Source organism: Gallinula chloropus (assembly GCF_964237585.1).
Source record: "Gallinula chloropus genome assembly, chromosome: Z".
In the NCBI taxonomy this organism is placed as follows: Eukaryota; Metazoa; Chordata; class Aves; order Gruiformes; family Rallidae; genus Gallinula; species Gallinula chloropus.
Window position 1 is genome coordinate 7,593,827 of NC_140089.1, and position 22,238 is coordinate 7,616,064.

The 22,238-nt window shown below is 39.3% G+C and overlaps 1 protein-coding gene across 1 annotated transcript in view; it reads right to left on the bottom strand.

The window, feature by feature from the left end:
* Positions 1-20,023, bottom strand: part of XRCC4 (X-ray repair cross complementing 4) — a gene marked incomplete at its 5' end in the record, with an annotated part of 170,415 nt that extends 150,392 nt beyond the window's left edge. Inside the window, 2 exons of the mRNA XM_084278683.1 lie at positions 11,705-11,892; positions 19,885-20,023. Of these exons, the coding sequence (XP_084134809.1) occupies positions 11,705-11,892; positions 19,885-20,023 (327 nt within the window). The remainder of the gene's footprint in view (positions 1-11,704; positions 11,893-19,884) is intronic.
* Positions 20,024-22,238: the final 2,215 nt, after the last annotated feature.

A 22,238-nucleotide genomic window follows, 5' to 3' on the forward strand; every position in this document is an offset into this window, starting at 1 on the left:
AACCTTTTGTCATTTCTTTTCTCCACCATAACAGCAGGTTTATTTTCCTCATGAGAAATTCAGGCATCAAGGATGTGCATCTACCATCCTTTCTCTCCTGTTTGGGTTTTTGGGGTGGGGCAGTGTCCATTTTTTATGTTTCTGCCATAGACTCTTCAGAGATCCATGACCCTGGTCAAAGAATATAATGGCAAGAAAGTAAGAGTAGTATTGGCCCCATTTTTGACTTTTGTTTCCACAAATCAAGATATTCAGTCACAGTGAATGTTGTCGGACTTATTCCATGGTAAATACTACGTAACTCAACACCTTCCAGGCACTCTAGCCACAAAGAAAATAGATGCTCTAGAAAAAGAGACAATAAAATTCTCAAGGACCACATTCCTGTGAATGACTCAGTTCAGAGGACAAGAGTTTATATGCATGCTGGAGCAAGAGTATGGTAAGGTTTATCCCTAATAAATATTTCTGTTTATTGATAGAAACTTCTACTGAAAAGCACCACTTTGCAAAACAGATGACCTTCTCTCACTTCAGAGAAATCACCTTTAAGTCCCACACATTATGTAGGAGACTAAATCTCATCACATTGAACCATCCAACTTCAATGTGATGGATGCTATTTGGTAGTAAAGGCCATAACAGTAATTCCCAGGTTGAAGAACTCAAGTTTATTACTGGAGAGGATGAGTGCCTATCCTGTTCTTCATCATGCAATGCTTAAATCAGGTTGAGATTTAGCATAGAGCAATGTTGCAATAATCTGGATTGAATGAGCAGTAGAAAAAAAAAAAACCCACCCATTTCCAAATGCCACATTTTGGTACTTCTGCAGCCTTTAGTAACATTGGCAAGGCTCTGTTACCACAAATTAGCACATGCTTACATAGTTGTGTTATACTAAAAACTTACAGGTATTAAGCATGCACTGACAAGACAATGGGAAGACAATAAGCACTAAAAAACACAATGTGTTTTTATGAACAGGACAACATTCTGTACCTCCCAAGCCTTTACAAAACCCAGAACAACCCCAAGGTAGACTTGCCAGAGAACACCACATGCAGAAGGACAAGAATTTGCATTTTGAAAACCTAGAACAACCCCAAACTAGCACCAGTTACATTTTATATCAAACAAACCCGTAAAAACTAAATGTCAAACACTATTTGCAAGACTGTTTCAAAGGAATTTAAATAAGTAAAAAAGGGTATGACAAATCATCTACTATGGAAGAATAGGCCAATTCCATGGAATGATACTATCCAGAAATGTAGTCTTGAAATCATATGATTTATTTACTTCTCAGGAAAACACACTGCTGCAAGAGAATTTCACTCAAGATTTGAAAAACAGAGGACCTACCTTCCAAAGGCACTTATATCCTTTAGAAAAAGTCTAAATCTAATTTGACTCACAAAACAATTCGAATATATGAGTAATTTGGTTCAAAATTTAACTATCAACTCAAAGAGCCTTAGACTTTCTCCTCTGTGATGAAAAAACCCAACCTCACTCCACACACTCTCTCTGACATCTAACAAGCAGTAATCAGTACTCTGTCACATCCTACGGTCAGACAAGAGTTTACAGTGTTCACAGTGAGGTAGCAGAATTAGAACAGCACCATACTACCAGAAAACATCTGACACAGCTCTGCTTATTCGACAATGAAATTCCAAACAGCGAAAACAAGTTCCTAACAAACTGTATTTTTATGTCAGAATGGCTAATATATTACTTCATAAGGTAAGTGAACAAGCAAAGATGTATGTATGTTTCACATCACCAATTTCACATCAGGAAAGAAAAACAGAGGAAGCATAACACCTTCCTCAATGCAAGTGGGGCAGCTACCTTTTTTCTGGGTCACATTAAACAAAAGTATTTCTGTAGTTGCAGGTTTTCTAACATACCAGACACTGCAAATTTGTTATTTTCTCACATCTCAAGACAATTGCAATATACAACTGTAGCAGAACTGGTTATCGGCATTGAAATTAACTGGGAGCATTACTGAAATTAACTGGGAAATTAACTCAAAGCTTTAGGGGTTAACACATACCCATTCAATATTTTATACTGGTAGAGGTTCTATTTTGGTGAACACAAAATCTAACAAAATACTATTAACCTGAGCTTGATGGTCTTCCTGTGCCTTTGCAGGTGGAAAAGCGAATGCTTCCTCTGGAGCTGCAAAAGCATTTCTGAAGAGAAACATAAGTGAGATTCTTCCTGTTCTTCAGGCTCTGACTGTTCATTATTAGAGAGAATATGGGACTAGAGTCTTGCAGTTAAGTTTTAAAACCCAGTAATTGCACACAGTAATCTCTTTTCCAGAACATACACCATACTCTGTATTTTTCTTGGGACACCAAGACTTGTCAGTATGCCATGATTTAAAGATTTTCCTCCTAAAACGAAAGAAATTTTACTCAGCTGTACAAGTAAAAGTAAGCCTTGATGTCTACACAGAGATTTGAAATGCACAGCAGGTGTGCCAAAAAGGGAAAATCTGAAGGAACTGAGAGGAAGAGAGGGGAGACAATACAATAACATCAGGAGGGAGAAAGGACAGCTGACAATTTTTCTTTTATAAATCAAATCAGTATCTATTCTTTTGCTATTTTAAGAACATTTTACAGCTATTTTAATATAATTTAGACTGTCATTGCACTCATGAAGTAAGAAAGTGCCCTTTATTGTGTCATTTACAATAGACCTTAACACAGTTAAGCTACTATTTTTGTTCAATTTGATAGTTCCAGTGAAATCCACAAATCTTAACAGGTAGAGAGAAAATGAAGTAGTATTTATTTATAGCAGTCTTTGATTCTGCCTTTTTCAACAATCCCTCATTTTTAAAGGAATATACAACTGGCATTTTTAATGGACTTCTCCCCAACACTTCTCCAAACCAAGAAAAATATTACAATCAAATAGCTAAACAAGGAAAATAGAACTCCTTAATTCTTCAGAACTTTAGTCAAATAGTGCAGTACACATATTAATACTGGGGGGGTGGGAGGGGGAGAGGGGAAGGAGAGGGCAGGTGCAAATTCCTTTAAAAGCACTTTTCTTACCACAAGGCTTACAGAGGTGATCCACTGCATTTGAAGTGTACATACAAAACCTGAATTGTCCATAGAGGTACACATCAGTTAAGATGGGGAAAATCATGTAACACACAGAAGTCTGAGGTTATGCAAAAGATAACACTTCATGGTTTTGTAATGTGAAGCACATCAGTAAGCTATTTCTAAACCCAGCTTCCAAGGAACTCATTCAAGTGTAGGTTCTTAAATCCTGAAGTACATAGATATAAATGATACAGGAGAGTCATCGCCTTTACACTGACCTAAAAATTAATCATTTCATCCTCCTGTCTCTTCAGTTGTGGAGTTGGTCGAATTGCCTTGGAAACAATCTGAACTCTCAATGACCTTTGTTATCCAAACAACATATCCTCAGTGGTTCGGAGCAGTGTAACTACTCAAACCTTGAACCAATGCAGTCTGGAGAGCATAAAGAGCTCTACCAACCCTACTTCGCTCATTTTGCATGCTGTGAAAAGTTGGGGTTATTGAATTTCTCCAACTATTTTTTCAACTTGTTAGTAAACTCCCAATGACCTCGGAGAGCTCACCATGGAAAAGCAGCCACAGGAAACACGCGAGACAAACACCAGCATCTCTTCCATCAGCTTAATTAGCAACATGACTGTATCTAAAGCGGAATTTCTTAAGCTCAGACTCTACAGATGTACACAAAAGGGAAGACGAACAGAGCGTGTCACATCGCTGTAAAAAAAGACGACTGCTAGCACTCAAATAATAGTGTATCAAAGGCTATTTAATCAATTTCATTGCTAGTACAGCAAAAAAAAAAAAAGATCTTGCCGGCTTTTCCGTTATTTATTATATGTGGAGTGACTCGCTAAAGTACTTGGAAAGATTTACTTCCAAGTGGTCACCTACTTAGATCAAGCGCTAAATCACTGACTCTGTGATGGTGTTTGTTTAGGTGGCAGCAGTTTAGCTGGCCCGGCCTCAATGGCCCCTTACTGGGATCTCTGTGTGTGTGGCCCATTTTGCACTGCAGCTGGCTTGACATACAAGTCCCACTGTATACCGAAAAGCATTGTTATTTTAATGTGACTCTGAACGGTCTGCTTCGCCCTCACCACCCTAAAAACAGTTCCTCAGGGCAGAGCGAGCACTGAGCGCCTCACAGCTAAGCCACCTGTTCTAAGGAAGATAAACTGCAAAACACACAGCACAATTTTTAAAGGTGTAATTTTTTGAGGCTTAATTTACAAAGCTGAGACAGCATTCTATCTTTACTAATCGCCATTTGAGAAAGGGAAGTAAAAAGGTACTAGAATTCTTACAGACTTCCCTTAAGTTAGATTGCAATTCTTACTCTGATTCTTTTAAAATTACATGCAACTACAGCACTGAAAAATAAGCACGTTACCTAGATGCCTCCTCTCAGCCAGATACGAATTATTTGTGATCTGGGGACATTTTCCATCTATTCAAAAATAGCTCAAAAGCAAAACAGACTCATTTACTACATAAATCTTACATATACATCTTTATTATGTACTAACCATGATAAACACTTTTAAAAGTATTTGGAGATAGAGGTTTGGTTTCATCCTAACAGACCAGTGCTGGAGTAGTCATGAGCGTTTACTTCTAAGTATCTAACTCTGTGGTAGACATCAGTTCACAGAAGGAACTGTGGCTGTGCAACAGGTGAATTACAGTGTAAATTGTAGTCCTCTGAATGGCTGTTCCACAGACGCTGTAAATTACTCCCTTGATCTTTACTTACACTGATGGTAAAAGCTATACAAAAAAAAAATGTCAAAGGGATTTCTCATCAGCAGGCAGCCTACCATCTTACACTCTTCTAAACTGAAGCAGGTCTCCTTGGCTTTCACAATAGAACTCTGGCTGACAACTCTAATTCCAGCCTCAATGAGCTGGCACAAAAGAGAAGGAAGTCATTCCAAGGAACCACACGCAGGTTTTAAATCTCTAAACTTGCTTACTTCCAGAAGCAAATAAGGGATAATTATGCTTCCCTATCAGCTCGAACAGGAAAACCAAACTGATCTTCAAGGGCTTGTTTGTAAGCTTACATCAATATAGAGATGTTTACACTGGCAACTCCTATTGCTATAATGGAGAATCACCAGACAGTCTTAATACTGTCAAATGTTGTATCCAGTCTAGAAAAGACACAACGAACTTTGGACAACCAACCCGTGGCACCAAAGGAGGGATGATAAGCCTGGAGTGACGGCATCAGTAGATAAAGGGAAGGCAACTGATGTCATCTACCTGGACGTGTGCAAGGCCTTTGACACAGTCCCCCATCACATCCTTATCTCTAAGCTGGAGAGATGTGGATTTGATGGGTGGACCAACCAGTTTATAAGAAACTGGTTGAAAGAACATAGAGAAAGGGTGGTGGTCAGTGGGTCTATGTCCAGGTGGAAGCCATTGACAAGTGGGATCCCCCAGGGGTCTGTCTTGGGACCGGTGCTCTTTAACATCTTTATCAATGACATCGATGATGGAATTGGGTGCACCCTCAGCAAGTTTGTGGATGACAACAAGCTGAGTGGAATGGTTGACACAACAGAAGGAAAGGAAGCCATCCAGAGGGATCTTGACAGGCTGGAAAGATGGGCCCGGGGGAACCTAATGAGGTTCAACAGAGCAAAGTGTAAGGTCTTGCACTTGGGCTGGAGGAATCCCAGACATAGACACAGACTGGGAGAAGAGCTCCTGGAGAGCAGCCCTGCTGAGAAGGACATGGGTGTCATGGTGGATGAGAAGCTTGACATGAGCCAGCAGTGTGCTCCTGCAGCTCGCAAGGCCAATGGTATCCTGGGCTCCATCAGAGGAGGGGTGGCCAGCAGGGACAGGGAGGTGATTGTCCCTCCCTACTCTGCCCTCAAGAGGCCCCATCTGGAGTACTGTGTCCAGATCTGGGGCCCTCAATACAAGAAGGATGGGGAACTGTTGGAGAGGGTTCAGAGGAGGCCACGAATATGATTAAGGGCTGGAGCACCTGCCCTACGTAGAGAGGCTGGGGGAGCTGGGCTTGTTCAGCCTGCAGAAGAGAAGGCTGAGGGGGGACCTCATTGCAGCCTGCCAGTACCTGAAGGGAGCAAAGAAACAGGAGGGGAATCAACTTGTTAGAAGGGCAAACAATGGCAGGACAAGGGGGATGGATTAAAGCTAAAGGAAGGAACGTTTAAATCAGATATTAAGGGAAAGTCTTCTACAGAGGGAGTGGTGAGGTGCTGGAACAGGCTGCCCAGAGAGGTGGTGGATGTCCCGTCCCTGGAGGTATTCAAGGCCAGGTTGGATGGTGTCCTGAGCATCCTTGTGTAGATCCAGGCCTGGAGGTTGGTGGCCCTACCTGTGCCATTCTATGATTCTATGATTTCATGAAGCAACAGGCAAAACCTACATTGTCCCCCCATCTTCAATTTGTGCGCGTCTGTCTGTAAATACAAGTTCCTTACTACAGAAATGTCATTCATTGCATCACAGACTAATGAAGCTCACACATACAGTATTCTGGGCAGGCAGGCAGAGATTCACAGGTTTTTGGGATGCAGAACACCTATTAAGTGATCTAATATACTATACTGCCAATGCAGGATAGTTACTTACAGTGCATTTTCTGTTCCTTACTTAGCCCAGTCATTTTTTGACTGACACAACAGGGCTGCTACCACTTCCTCTGGCAAGCACTTCAGCAGTAAAACAAATTTCAGTGTCAGAAAATATTTCCCAATAACATGCCTACATTTTCCTTTGCTTACTATCACTCCGTTATTTTTACTTGCACTCCTATAGACCACCCAATAAAGTTTTGGCACTTATTATTATTATATTATAGCAAGCTGCTCCAAAGAAGGTAAAAATTATTTCAAATACCAAAGTTTAGTACTGTTATGGGAACAAAAAATTCAGTGTCTAACACACTTTATCATCTTCAAGTGACCATTACCAGTCAGTAGTCCAAAATCACCTGGAAACCAAATATATAAGCGCACAACTGAAAAAAAAAAAAACCAACAAAACGCCAAAACACTCAGAAAGACAGAGTATTTCACATTTGTACATTTACTAAGCCCCTAAGAATATGTGTCTATATGTATACATGGTCATATATGTGAAATACTATGTGTGTGTATATATATATTATAGTATTTCAACAGTGGTATTTACCAAGCTGAAAATTATGCTCAAGAAGAAAAAAATTGAAGTGACACTGGTGACAAAGCTAACTTAACAACACCTCAGTCAAGGATTGCTTTTTAAGGCTTGAAACTTGAAAAACTAACTTCTGATGCACTACCCCATGAAAGCTTTTGTTATTTATGAGAAATTAGATCTGTTTACTAAGTTCCCAGCCTGCATGCAAAGCATGCTAATCATGTACAGAGTATGTTTTACATGTCCAGATATTTGCAAGCAACAAGGATCAACAGATACACCAAGACGGTGTACACAGCTGTAGCAGTACACTTCTCCCACACAGATGCCATACACAAAAAAAAATAAGTTGTGGGTTATCACTCTCTCAGACACATTTTTTTGTGTGAATTAGACCAATAAAAATTAGTTAGCATCACACTATTACTAACTACTGTGAATTATAAATGCCTCAAGAAGGGTATGTGAGATTATTCATTTAAACTATGGTATTACAAAAAATATTACTTAACAATGAGATAGAATAAGAAGGAACATGTCTTACAAGCCGCAAGACTTACCACTGTGAATCCTTTAAGGTGCTTTTTACATGCTAACTGTAAGACTAACTACATCTCTTAGTCTGTCTGCAGATAGCGCACATATAACAAAGAAAAGAGGGAAAGTCTTATGAGGAGAAGCTGCAGTCCCTTGGTTCGTTCAGCATGGAGAAGAGGTGGCTGAGGGGGGACCTCATTGTGGTCTGTGGCTTCCTGATGAGGGGGAGTGAAGGGGCAGGAGCTGATAACATCTGACCAGCGACAGAACCCGAGGGAACAGCATGAAGCTGTGACAGGGGAGGTTTAGGTTGGATGTCAGGAAGAGGTTCTGTACTGAGAAGGGGGTCAGGCACTGGAACAGGGAAGTGGTCACAGCACCAATCTGGACTGAGTTCAAGAAGCATCTGGATGATGCACTCAGTCCCATGCTCTGACTTGGCTGGCCCTGTGTAGAGCCAGGAGTTGGACAACACAATCCTTATGGGTCTCTTCCAACTCAGGAGATTCTAGGAGTCTACGATTGTTTGACCAAAAGCTGCCCTCTCACCACACACACATCATCCCTGTCAACCCACAACACTTTTCTCAAGACTGGGAAGGTTGTATACATACAGTTTTTGAAATATGAAAGATAAAGAGAAAATGCTAGCAACAGCTAAACCAGAGACATAAAAACAAATACCCAGTAAGAAAAATAAGTACTGATAATAAAGAAACACTGAATTTGAGTAATGTTTAAGTTGCAGAGCAGTTTCTCTAGGCTTCCTCTGCAGTAAGTGTACATTTAGCTGAATCTCAGATGTCTGGCTGTACAGAGCCCCAGAAGATTAATTTCCTGATCTGATGATGAAAGACACACATGATACTTTCACAGAGCATTTGCAAGATACTTGAAACATACTCAATAATAGACCTGGAAGCTATCTGTAATTCTGACAAAGGCTTCAGCAATTTCATTTCTAGGCATTAGTTTAGCACAGGAGGAAGAAAAAGGTGTATTTTCACCCAAGAAATTACATCACTCCTGAGAGCACTCTTTTGACGCCCAAAGCTAAAAGCACACATATAATCAGGACACTTTGTATTCTCAGTTTCTTTGGCCAGATTTTTATTTTCCCAAATTGACATAAAGATTCTTTTGTATGAATTGAACTTCTAGTAAATCTTAATTGATGGAAACCTGTATTAGGTGGTTCCCATATATGTGAAGGTATTTTCCCTCAATAAAGAAAAAAGTATTTATTTCATCTGTCTGGTATTTAGAATATATTATGTGTGGCACAGACAATAAAAACAGGATTCCTAAAAATTACTGCTCATAATTTCTAAGTAAAATCTGGTCCTGGCCTTGCAATCCTGCTATAATATAGTACATTTGAACTGGACTGTTAGCAAATAGCACTCAGCCCTGTGTGGTCACAGGAAGCATCATGAAGGAGATATAAAGCCTTTGGTAAATAGAGAGAAATACTGATAATGCACACTGGAAGACCTACATCACCTACCTCTTGGCCACTCAACCAAATTGTGCTGAAATTTCCTATATTACACTCTCTTTCTCTGCTTACTAAAATGAAGCCAAGATCCTGATCATAGGCACATAAGTCAGCTGTTACTTGTTAGGTAATATAAATGCCCTCATCCCCTTGAAGTGAATTTTTCCTCCTCTCACTTAAGAGATGGACATACATGAAGTGTACACAGACTCCCATTTCAGGTTTGTGACCAATACCAACACCACATTCTTTGCCTATTTCCAATTTAGAGGAAAGATGTACTTGCAACCTCCACTTCCAGCTGACACACCCCAGAGAAAGTAGTTTCTTTAGTTTTGTTTGGGTTTTTTTTTTACAAGTTAGACACCTTTGACAGTTTCCTAAAAGGTGATACCTGCCAAAATTAACCAAATGAGAAGCAAAGCATGTCCCAGTGTTCTGAAGCAGAATTCTTTTGAAACAAAATGGGTAGGACACTTTGCTCCCAGGTATAACTCTATCCTAGTTTTTTTTTTCCCCAGGAAAAAAAAAAAACAAAACCAAAACATCCAGCTAAAGGCATTCTTTCTCTCCTCTACCTGCAATCTTGTCTCCAGTCTATCCCCTCAATTTTCTTCCCCTTAATGGCAGTGCAACTGATTGCAGGACTCTGTCCGAATGTGAATCGGTGCAATTCTGAATTGGTGCAATTTTAGATCAGTGCTTTTTAAATCATGTCACTAATGCTGCCAAGTGGTCAGTCAGCCCAACTCGTATCATGGGACAACTGAGGTTCACAAACCTTGAGAAAGGTAGAGCATTAATTTTTAGAATGGAGGAGGGGAAAAAGGGAAAAACATAAAAAAGAGAAAGACTACAAGACCACAAGCAATGACAATTACCTTAAATTAGCATCTTCCCCAGAAAAGCTTTAACACTAAACCACAGCCTGAAATAATCAGAAGTGTCTACAGATACAGCTTATTCTAGTTTCTTGCTTGCTTTAAGAGTGTTCTTTCTTCGCAGCCAAAACCCAACATGGAACACCACATCCCCAGTCGTAATTTAATGCATTTCTAAGCAGGAAACAATTTTAGTGATAACTTCTAAGAAAAAAAAAGTAGTTCATTTTAGAAGTATGTTTTAGCTTTTAAAAATAATCTTGCTTATATTTTAATATTTTTCCTTATTTAGGTGAGGAAAGAGAGAGTGAAGGAAGAAACAAGCAAAGTAGAAATGCACTGCAGGCTGGAATTTAAAAAAAAGCAGCACGCTTGCCAAGTTAAGAACCAAAAACAAAGTTACAGCCTACGAACAGATCAGCATAATACCAAACTGCAGATCCAACACGTAGGCATACCCTGCTTAAAAAAAAAAAATCACAGAAGCCCAGACTGGTTTGGGTTGGAAGGGACCTCAAACCCCACGTAGTTCCAACCCCCTGCCATGTAAAGGGACACCCTCCACTAGCCCAGGGTGCCCAAAGCCCTGTCCAACCTGGCCTTGAACACTGCCAGGGATCCAGGGGCAGCCACAGCTTCTCTGGGCAGCCTGTGCCAGTGGATCATCACCCTCATACTGAAGAATTTTTTCCTAATATTTAATCTAAACCTACTCTGTTTCAGCTTAAAACTGTTAGCTCTCATCCTACTGAAACACTAATAAAAAACTTAGAGAAGTAATAGTTTTATTTAGTAACATTTAGGAAAGTAACACAGAAATATGATGGAAAACCAGAGACTTGTTTTTAGTCTGAACTGTGGCAGAGGTCACATTCCTTCATTCTGAAATACGTGTCTGTACTGGCTTCGGTTGGGACAGGGTTAATTTTCTTCATAGTAGCTGGTATGGGGCTGTGGTTTGGATTTGTGCTGGAAACACTGTTGGCAACACAGGGATGCTTCTGATCCTGCTGAGCAGTGCAGACACAGAGCCAAGAGCCAGCAAGCAGGCTGGGGGTGCACAAGGAGTTGGGAGGGGACACAGCCAGACAGCTGACCCCAACTGACCACAGGGATGTCCCATACTGTGTGATGTCACACTCAACACGTAACACTGGGGAAGAAAGAAGGAGGAGGACACATTCGTAGTGAGGGCCCTTGTCTCCCCAAGTAGCCACTACATGTGACGGAGCCCTGCTGTCCCAGGGATGGCTGAACACCTATCTGCCTATGAGATGTGGGGACTTAATCCCTTGCTTTGCTTGCATAGCTTTTGTTTTACCTATTAAACTGCCTTTATCTCAACTCATAAGTTTTATCACTTTTAGTCTTGCAATTCTCTCCTCCCTCCCAAGAGGAGCAAGCAAGTGAATGGCTGGGGTTAAACCACAACAGTATCACAGGTCTATTTGATTTTAAGAAATATAAGAAATTACACAATCATACCAAGAGGGTCCTTCTCATAGTTTAACAGTCAAATTTAAACATTAAACTATACTTACAGAGCCCTCTTTCAGATTTCTTTCATAGGAGAAGTGGCACTCTGCCTTTTCTTCATCTCTTGAAATAGCAAAGTTATATTTGCCAGCTGATTCTTCTCCAGCTACCAGTGCTTTCTTCAGTTCTTCGACATACTTCTCTCTCTTCATTTCCATGTCAGCAGCCTCCCTTGAAATTTCAGCTTCAGACACTATCAGAAACAAGCACACAAGAAATAAATACTCATATATATGTGAACATGTACACATACAGACACACAGTCCTTAAGCCACGAGCAAATATTAGACTATTCTGTCCTTGATTTGTATCAGTGTGCCAGAAGCTAATGGAAATGTAGAATACTGTGTATTTCATAAGATTTCAGTTATGTCCTTTTTTTTCTGTCTGAAAATGGTTTATTGCTACTAGTCCACAGTTCTATTTGCCTGAAGTTATTCAGAAAAACACTAACCTTACAAGAGTGGAATGTTTTAACTGTGATTTGTTGTGTCCTCCTAGATTTCTCAGAACGCCTTATAATCTAAACCCTGTAAGACAACAGATGCAACTGTCTCCTCACACACTCGATCTGGTTTTCTTGATTCAGTTCTCAAAGTTTGTAACTTACACCATTAAAACAAAACAAAACTGGCAATTTACAAAACAAAGCTACACCTGAAACTTGGGAAACCATGTTTTACCATTCACATTCAAGGACCACAAAATGGGGATATGTTTCTAGCTTGCCTTGCATCTGGTCTATGGAGAAAATTATATTTTATTCATTTGAAGATGAAGAACAATTGAATGCAGTACAGGCCAATAAAGATGCACTGTCTGCTTCAATCTTTTATTTCTTCCTTCCTAAATCTTCTTTTAGTTAGCCCTCAAACTGAAATGGCATCTTACCAAGACTCATCATCTTCCATGAGGGACAGCTAAAAACAATTCTTGGTTTTACCACCTGAGCCCCAGTTATTTTCTTTCCTTTTTGTTTTATTCTATACACCTCTTACTCAGTATTTTTAGGGGTCAAATATTAATCAGAATAAAGATCTCAATGAGGAGTTCAGAGTTTCTTGCACAGGTGAAAGCCAAGACTCTAAATTAAAGACAGCGTGTCTCTCATGTAATGTACGCTTTAATATGCAGCCTACCCATACAGTATTTTAGATTGTTTACTTGATTAACAAAACCATTTCCTTTTCTTCTGACAAATCTCCTGAGGAAGACTGCTCTAGAGTGGCATTTACCTCTGCTTGCTCTTAGACCTTTCTAGCACTTGCCCAGCGTTTGAGAGCAAAATATGCAAAAAGGACATTAGTTTGTGACAAAGCCAAAAAAGAAGCCTACAAAAATACTCACACCAAAACACAATGTAAAATACGAGCAAAAAGCCCCAAACACACATCCTGCACAGAACTGCAAGTGACTTAGAGTATCCAGTTGAAAACCCCTGTTAATAACTATATTTTCTATACAAATGCATTTGAAGATAGTTTCATACTGAGATATAAGCCTGAAGGTGTATTGAAATCACACTGATAGAAATAGAATAGCATTTCAATCAAACATGAGTTCAAATTGCCTCATTTTTCTCCAATCTTCCTGACATGGTAGATAACCTCATATTGCAAAGAAGGCAGTACCTATCAAATCAATCCATCATATAAAAATATAGCAAAGAGGCAAATGTATCATTATTTACTATGAATAGTTATATCCTCACATACTTCAGCATTTCTGGATTAATTCTGCACTTCCAGTAATTGTAGCTTATTTTCAAAGATGCACAGTGGTTCAGGTTGGAAGGTACTGCTGGAGATTGTCTACTCCAACTCCACTGATAAAAGAATGGTCACGTACAAAGGTTGCTTGGGACCATGTTTTTAGTATCTCCAAGGACTGGGGCTCCCCATTCTCTCCAGGAGACCTTTTCTGGTGCTTGTTCATCCCTAAGGTAATAAAATTTTTTCCTGTGTCTAAATGGAATTTGTTGTATTAAAGCTCTTGCTCAATGCATCTTGTCCTTTCTCTGGAAATCACTGCAAAAAGCCTGGCTCTTCTTTACTCCCTTTTACCAAGTATTCATTAATAGACATTGATAAATCTCCCTAAGCCTTCTCTCCTCCAGGCTGCAGAGTCCCAGCCCTCTCAGCTTCTCTTAGCATGACACACGCTCAAGTCCTTCAGTCATCTTGATGGACTGTGATTGGACTCATTTCCCTAAGTTCATAACTTTCCCATGCTGGAGAGCCCAGAACTGGGCACCATGTCAGAGGCCTTATGAGGCCTGAGCAGAGGGGCAGGATCACATCCACTGACCTGCTGGCTACAAGCATTCTAATGCAGCCCAGAAGGTTGCTGGGCCTTCTTGCCAGAAGGCCACACCACTGATCCACGTTTGCCTTCATGTCCACCAGCACTTCTTGTTCACCACTGCTGATCTCTCTGGTTACAGGGCTACTAGCAACCGGCCTCCTGCTGAGTACTTCATGCTACTGATCACAACCCTCTGAAATCTGCTTGAACCAGCTGACCCTGATACAGGTTACAGCTCATCTGTTTGTTCACCTAGTCATGCTTTACCAGTTCGTCTCTGAGGATGGTGGAGGACACAGTGTAGAAAACTTCCTAACTAAAGCCAAAATAATCAACATGCACTACCTTTCCCCTCCTCATTCAGTAGGGAAGTCATTTCATCAGAGAAGGTTATCAGGTGGCTCAGGCATGACTTACCCTTCGTAAATCCATGACTACTTAGCACTATTTTAAACTTGTTTCCAGGATTGTTCTTTCAACACCTTGTGGTTGACCACCCTCCAGTTACCCAGAGCCACCCCGTTACCCTTACCAAAGATGGTAGAGACATTTCTTCCAGTCCTTAAAAACATCCCCTGATCACTATATACCTTGCAAAAATAATCGAGTGGCCTCACAATGACACAGGCCAGACCCCTTAGGGCTCAGTCTCATCCAGCTAGGTCCCATGGATTTGTGTAAATCCAGTTTCTTAAAATAATCTCTAGCCTGGTCCTCCTCCACAGGTCCTCCTTTGCTCCTGAATTCCCCACCATGCTTGGTCAGTGTCTCTGTATCCCACCCTGGTCACCTTCCCCTAGCTTCCATCGCTTGTAAAATTCGTTTTTACACCTGGGTTTAGCCAGAAGTTCCTTGTTTATCTATTCAGGCCACCTGACACCTTTTGCTGAATTTCCTGTTCCAGCAGGATGAACCATTTTTGACCTAAGACGTCATTCTTAACAAAACAATAAATAATCAATGTTCTTCTCTCCAGAGCTATATCCCCATGGATTCTTTTAAAGAGCTCCTGGAGGAGATCAAACTCTCCTGTCTTGAAACCTAGGGTTGCTATCCTGCTTTTTACCCGCCTCATCTCCCTGAAACTCCAGCAAATGAAATGATACTGCAGGCAAAGTTTGTCCCCAGCTTTGACTTATCCAACCAGATCTTCCTTGTTTGCAACTATTAGCTTTTGTACTCTTCCTCTCTGCAGATCTAAAAATATGGAAAACTTAAAATGCACTGCACTCAGATTTAACTGAGGGGGAGTTTATTGTGGTTTTGTTGGGGATTTTGTGCTTTTTTTTCTAGTAACAGATCACAATAATCAGGTCATCTATTCACAATTACATCAACTATTTGCACACACAAAAAACAAATACTATCTTGCTAATTACCTTAAGTAATTACCATATGTCTGCAAAACCTGATAAGGCAGGTAAGCCCCTGGCAGCCCACTCTACTACTCTGTTTATAAGACACAGGTGAACAGGCAGGTGAAAAAGGAGAGGCAGATAAGAGCTGGCATGTTAGGGCTGTCTCCACTGCAAGGAAACAAACAGCTGACAAGGACAAACCACCTTCTCTCTGTGGAAAATTTGAGGCTGCAGATGCATTAAGATAAAAGAACAAAGTACTTGGTTAGATTCAGGTTAGTTATCCCCTGCCACATGGCATTATTTTCTAGGCAGATTCAAATGTGTTAGTTCCTTCAAAAGCCAGAGAAAGCAAAGGGATACAAGGGAGCTGAACCACATGGGAGTTTTGGTAAGAGGGGAGGAATGGAAAAAAAAGAAAAATAAAAAAATATAATTAGGCTCAAGAACTATAAGCAAGTCAGTCTTTGTTACACTAAGATGTGAAACGTCAGGTCTACTGCCTAGGTCTGAAGTCTATCACAAAGCTTTCCATATTCCTTTCAGACACACAGCTTGAAAGATAGAAGAGCATTCTCTGCTACCCTCAGTTTTTAAAGATATAAGAGGAAACCTGTCAGTAAAAGGACAAGGCACAAAACATACTGCTTTACCAGATCTGAAAATACACAAACATTCAGATGTCAGAAATTGCAAGAATGTCATTATACATGAAAAAGAGTGTAGGAGCGCAGTGGAGTATGAATAAACTAGCAGTAAAGTAACTCCAGAATCACTACGTCTAGACTGGAGAAGATGCTTCTCCTTACTATGTTGCAGGGAAGGAAAATAAAAACGGAAGGGGTTGGAGAAAAAAAAACGGCTGGGGAGAAGGTTGTCATATAACAACTGGATGTCCCTACAGATCTGTAAACTCTAGATGAGCGCTCCTATAAAAAACACATCTCCCAAAATGTAAATAGTATGCTGCTGTCCATTACAGGAGCTGTAACAGACAACTGTACATACATGTTTTTGTGTACAGCCTTAACACTCATGAGGTGTATGGCACTGAAATACTCTGGGACACCTAACGAACTAAATTTTCCAAACTTTTATATTTGAGAGTATCATCATCTGAAAAACGTGAAACACTTCTGAAATTTATTCCTGAAATCCAACAAGACACATTTTTTAAGAAAGCAAAACTATGTAGCTGTCCTCTTCACTAAGTTCAGTGTTCCATAAATCTTTATGAAAGGGAACACAGAACAGGAGGAGAGAGAGAAATGGGTAAAGGTGTAACAGAATATTTTTTTTTTCTACATGGTCCTCACAACCACCAACCTTTTTTATAATTTGTAAAAGCCTGTCCTAATACACAAGGGAGAGAGGCCAATACACATATAGCCTGCTAATACTTGTCATACAAAGAATACTTGGTGTGCAAAACCACAGTATTTAGCTGCAACACCACCTCATTCCCTACACACCAGACCTCTGCAGCTGGCACACAGGGACATGCACAAAAGGAAAGCCAGCATGCAGCACTGCAAGCAAGCAACTGCTAAAACAAAAGTCAATTGTGCATTGATCATTTTGCATTTAGATGGACAGGTATGAATTTCAGAACAGGACTTTGTATTGTTACAAATGGTGCTGCAAAGCTGAAGGCTGTAACTTAGGGTAGCCATGGCACAGGCTTATCAGTTCTCCCCTACCTCCTGTGAGCCAAGTCAAGCGTCCAGCCCTCAGCCCCAGCATAGCTGAACACATCCAAGTATCTTAGATGAAGCAGTAGAAGTGTTTTCCAAGATTTTTCAAACGTTAAGCATGAAACAGATGTTATCAGAAAGGCTTAAGCCTTTAACAATTACCATATGCATCTTGTTGTTGTTTGTTTTTAAACTGAAAGCAGCACTTTTAATGTTCATATAAAGAATGACACAGTGGAAGTACTGTCAGGAAAAAAATCTGAGCCTATAAAACAGTGAAGAACTGAGGGTACAGTGCTGGACAACACACATCTTGCAAAGCTAACAATCCACTGCACGCAGCAAGAACTGAGTGGGAAAGAAAAGCAAGAAATTTACCATCAAAACATTTATATTTTATTGTAAGCTACAGTCACCAACCATTTCCTCATTAGTTATCCTATTTCTTATACAGGACATTAGACACAGTTGAGAGAGAAGAGGCTACTACATCACAATCCTCTCATGACCCCCCAAAACAGAAGAGACACAAATGGGGAAGCCCTTGCAATATGAGACAAAGACAGGCAGAAAAACGTATGCCAGAAATACTTGCAAAAATAAGGTTTTGTCTAGAACAGTGATTTCAACACCAAGAAAAATTAGATAAACTTTAAATGAAAATAAGAAAGATAAAAACCCAAAGATAGTAACATAATATAATAGTGCACTGTGGGGTTTTTTGTCTCCTGTGGTGTCTGTACATGCTGCATGTTCCTTTATCTTATAAAACTAGCAGAACTAATCAATCTTTAGAGAAACATATGTATAAATCCATAAGCTAGTATTTGTTTAACCCAATACCAACTGAATACATTAGATCATGTTGCATATCCACGTCCTTCTCCTCCCCCTCATCAAGATTTTACTTTTTTCCTCCTTAAATAAGACTCCCACCACTTTTCATCATCACATTAAATATACAAAAAAACATAAAAGACAACTCCATCAGCAACTCTCATTGACTTTCTGGTAGGTCTTGCCAAGCAAAATAATCCACAGCACGAGAAACCCAAAAGGGATTTCCCAAAGCAAGAATTTTCTGACCACTGCTTTCTCTCCTCCCAGGCTTTGAATGCAGAATCTAAGCAGTCTCAGACATGATGTAATAATTTAGAAAAAGTGATCAAAACCCACGTTGAGTGTATGAAAACACAGATCTGTATAGTAGAAAAGGCTCATGAACAAGGCCTGCAAATCCTAATGAAATTATTTAAATAATCTGACTACAGATTCAACAGGGATTCCTTAGAAACGGATCGGATTCTTGCAGAAATAGAAGCTCTCTCCTCTGGATGAGCAGCCAGCGCTTATGCTGAACTGTTGTGGGTTTCTTTTCTTTTAATAGAGTGAGGTCATCTTGCTTTCACTGGTCCTCTGTTTTGGGAAACCATCATCCAGCCATTCTGCCAGATGCAGGAAGTTAACAAAATGAGAACTGTTTATTTTTTTTCCCCCAATGCTCTTCTAGTTGCAGTAACATAGGTTTTACTTAGAAAAATAACGGATTTCAAAAAAATCACTTTTTCTGAATTTCAAAAGGTACAAAACAACCAGAGAAGCTCTTAAAATAGGAAAAAAAAACCCAATATGCTCAATTAGTTAAGAATTCAATGTCAACATCTTTTTGAAAAGCTATAGTTTGATTATCCTACCATCAAATCAAAAAAGAAAAACCTTTTATAACAGATAACAGGGAAGCAGCATTGTCATATTTATATCTTTCGTGCAGTAACTCCTAATCAATAGTGTGTTTGAAGCACTAAAAGAAATATGGAAGAGTAGATTTAATACCAATGTAGGCATTTTAAGTTAGTATTGTTACCTCGGTTTGAAAGAAAAAAAGGTAAAAATTGTACTCAAAAAAGTTAATGATTAAGCTTTTCATAAACAATAACTTTATATATAAACTTTATGTGTGTATTGTTATATATACAGACATGAAACTTCTTTATATACACATATATATAAAATGCTTTTTGAAAGCTTAGATTACACAGGAAACATGGAAAACAATATCCCCTGGACAGGGAGAAGGAAGGAAGGAAGGAACTACATTGACATCTATTCTTATAATTCAGGAAAAGTAAGAGGAGAATGTTTTGGACTACAATATGCTGTAAAATACATCATTCTTTCCTCCATGTGAAATATCTTTGCCACCGAGAGAAGGGCTTTTAAACACAGATTTTTCTTCCTTCTTTTGCTAAGCATGAATGAGGGGAGTATTCATGTTTTAAGAGACACACCCTCTTATTCAGGTTTCTGAACCGGGGCAGGGGAGGAGCGGGAGGGCAAAGGAAAAATCCCACAGGCTATTTTGTTCATTCTGGTAAAAGCCTGGGAAAAAAAAAAAACTATGTTCTTCTCCCTACTTCTCAAAAATTTACCTGAGTACCAAAATATAACTACCTTTAATTATCAGGATTTTATCAAATCTCTTAAAAAACATATGCAATTAAATGTTTCCTAAAGTATAATTTGCAAATGGAACTTGCATGACACTTGTTCATTGATCCTGAGAAGACATAGGAGTGGTATTCCAATACTACTGATTGAAATTTTATTCATGTGCTAATTTAATTCATGTTAGGTTTGACACGATCCTTTCCAGTTTGAAAGATCTCTGAACCTGTCCCAGAAGATCATGAACCCTGCCTCCTCCATCACTGGGGAGAGGCAACACCCATAAAAACTTTTTGATGCAAGTTGCAGGTCACAGTTTAGAAAATTTCTATAAATAATAAAGAACAGTAAGAACTTGAAACATTTTTTTCTTTCCATTATTACCTTTCCCAGTCCATGCAGATTCACCATCAGTAAGTACTACACCAAAGCCAGTGCCCAAATCATTTTCCCATGATACTTGTAGAAAATACGTTGCTTCTGGATCAGAAACTGGGTGAATTTTGTTCAAAGTCTTCTCCATTTTCCAGAAACCTGTTTAGGAATTAAGATAATCTTGTTATAACCAATGGCTTATTTTCCAGAGGTGCTTAGCAGTTATATGTATCTAGTTTTGGGAAAAAAAAATTATACAAATATAAGCACACTTAGGATTTTAGTTTATTTTCCTCCAGAAACTCAGTTTGTCAGAGAACTGACTGTATTTCCAAACTGAAAACCAGGTTAGGATAAGTGAGGTTTAAAAGAACAGTGACAACAACCAAATATACCTGAATAGTCCCAAATTAAGAAACTAAGCATCAGAAAGCTGGTAAACAGAAAATTAGAATACACAAAGCTATGTTTTTAGAATCCCCATGGCTATGTTTTTAACCTACAGTCCACTATCACCCAATATACAGAACATGAAATATAATCCAAAATAATCAGTATTCATCTGCAAGACTGCCACATGATGTGAAAGCATGCTACTAAGCAAACTTCACTGCAAAGCTGAGGTTGAACCGAAGATCGAAAAGAAATTGTTCTAAAAACTGAACGCTGTAGAGAACAAAGTTTATGATGTTTCAGTTAATCTTATGCTCAATATCAAAGTAACCTGGCAACCTGTGGTCAACATAGGACTTTCCAAAGGATCCCATGTATTTATGCAGAGTCCAATCTGACAATAATGAAACATCACCATACTTTAATATAGCATTTGGCAATTTGTTCCACAGAATAATGAAAAAACAGCCAATTCTGAAGTTAAAATTGGCCTATGGTATTTTTATTGAAAATCCTTAGTGTTTTCCAGTACCAGAATAATTTGTGTTGGGATGCTGAATTGTTGCAGGGTTGGGGGGGGAAGTATTGGGCTGGTTTTATTGGGGTTTTGCTTGTTTATTTTTCAAAGGAGGTGAATTAAATGGGATACATGTTTACTCACTAAAAAAACCAGTATATATATATATATAAAAGCAGGAAAAACACAACTGAGGCATTTCAGCTACATACACTGAGTATAAAGATGCCTGAACAGGTTAGTTATTAAAAACTCTATCTAAAGTTTTCCATCTGAAGTGTAGCAGTTAGCAATCCAGACCTCTGAAGAACTCTGCTCTAGCCATAGAGGGAATTTGTTTCTCTGTTCACCAACATCGACAGCCAAAGCTACATACAGATTTAACTACCACCGTCCTCCCAAAAAGTCAGCATTTTCAGGTTAGCAGGAGTAGTTTTAACTGCAGGTGGCTGCACTGTGCCTGACCTTTGCTCAGTTTGGCACCCAACAACAATTGAAAATGAAAATGCTTTTCCCTTGTCCACAGAAGTGCACAGTACTTAAAAGCAGCAATATAAACGAATATAAGACTTGGTTTTCAATCATAAAACTGGACTAACAACTAGAAAACAGCTGCACTGTCAATACAAACATTCATTATATATATCAATCAATCAATAAGATTAATGAAAAAACACGTTAACTCTTTCTGATAGCTAATTAAATCACAATAGAGATCACCTTGACCCAAAACATAACATTTCTAAACAGTAAGAGTAACATCACATAAAGTCCATGCTACTAATCCAAGCTGAGCCTTGGCAAAAACATGTCACAGGGCACTCTGAGCATTCTGGACTATCCCATTACATTTTCATCACCAAATACTGAAAGCGCTAACTTAATTTTTCCAGCTTAAAGCTTAAGTACACATAAGCACCATAACATTTCCCTGTATACAATATTTTTCCAAGGAGTTCAGAAGTCAAAAGCTATCGTAGGAGTAGGAGATGAACTATTTACATACAGCTAAGCACTGAAAATTCTCACCAAGAGGGATGACTTTACTATTTACATCCATGAAACAACACTGCTTATGCTATTACAGATGTCATGCCCCACATTTCTATTTAGAGAAAATGTACCAGCAACCAAAAAGTTACTGAAAAGCAATACTGAAAAACTAGTCTGCATCCAAAAAAATGTCCTCTATTTCCATCATCGATCAACAGGCTATTGCTGAGCATGTACAGGACACCTGTGCACCTGTAAGCAAGAGCAGAAAATTAAATATTTGGGTTGTGGAGGTCTGGAACAATGCCTTTGCAATTAGTGGTTGTAGAACTAAACCCATTTTAAAGTTTTGTAGTGCACCAATTGCCTGGACATGGGTCAATAAAGAGGACCGGACAGGAAGCACAAGTAATGTGTATAGCCTGATTAAGCACATAGGCATGTATTCCTTGCCTGCCAG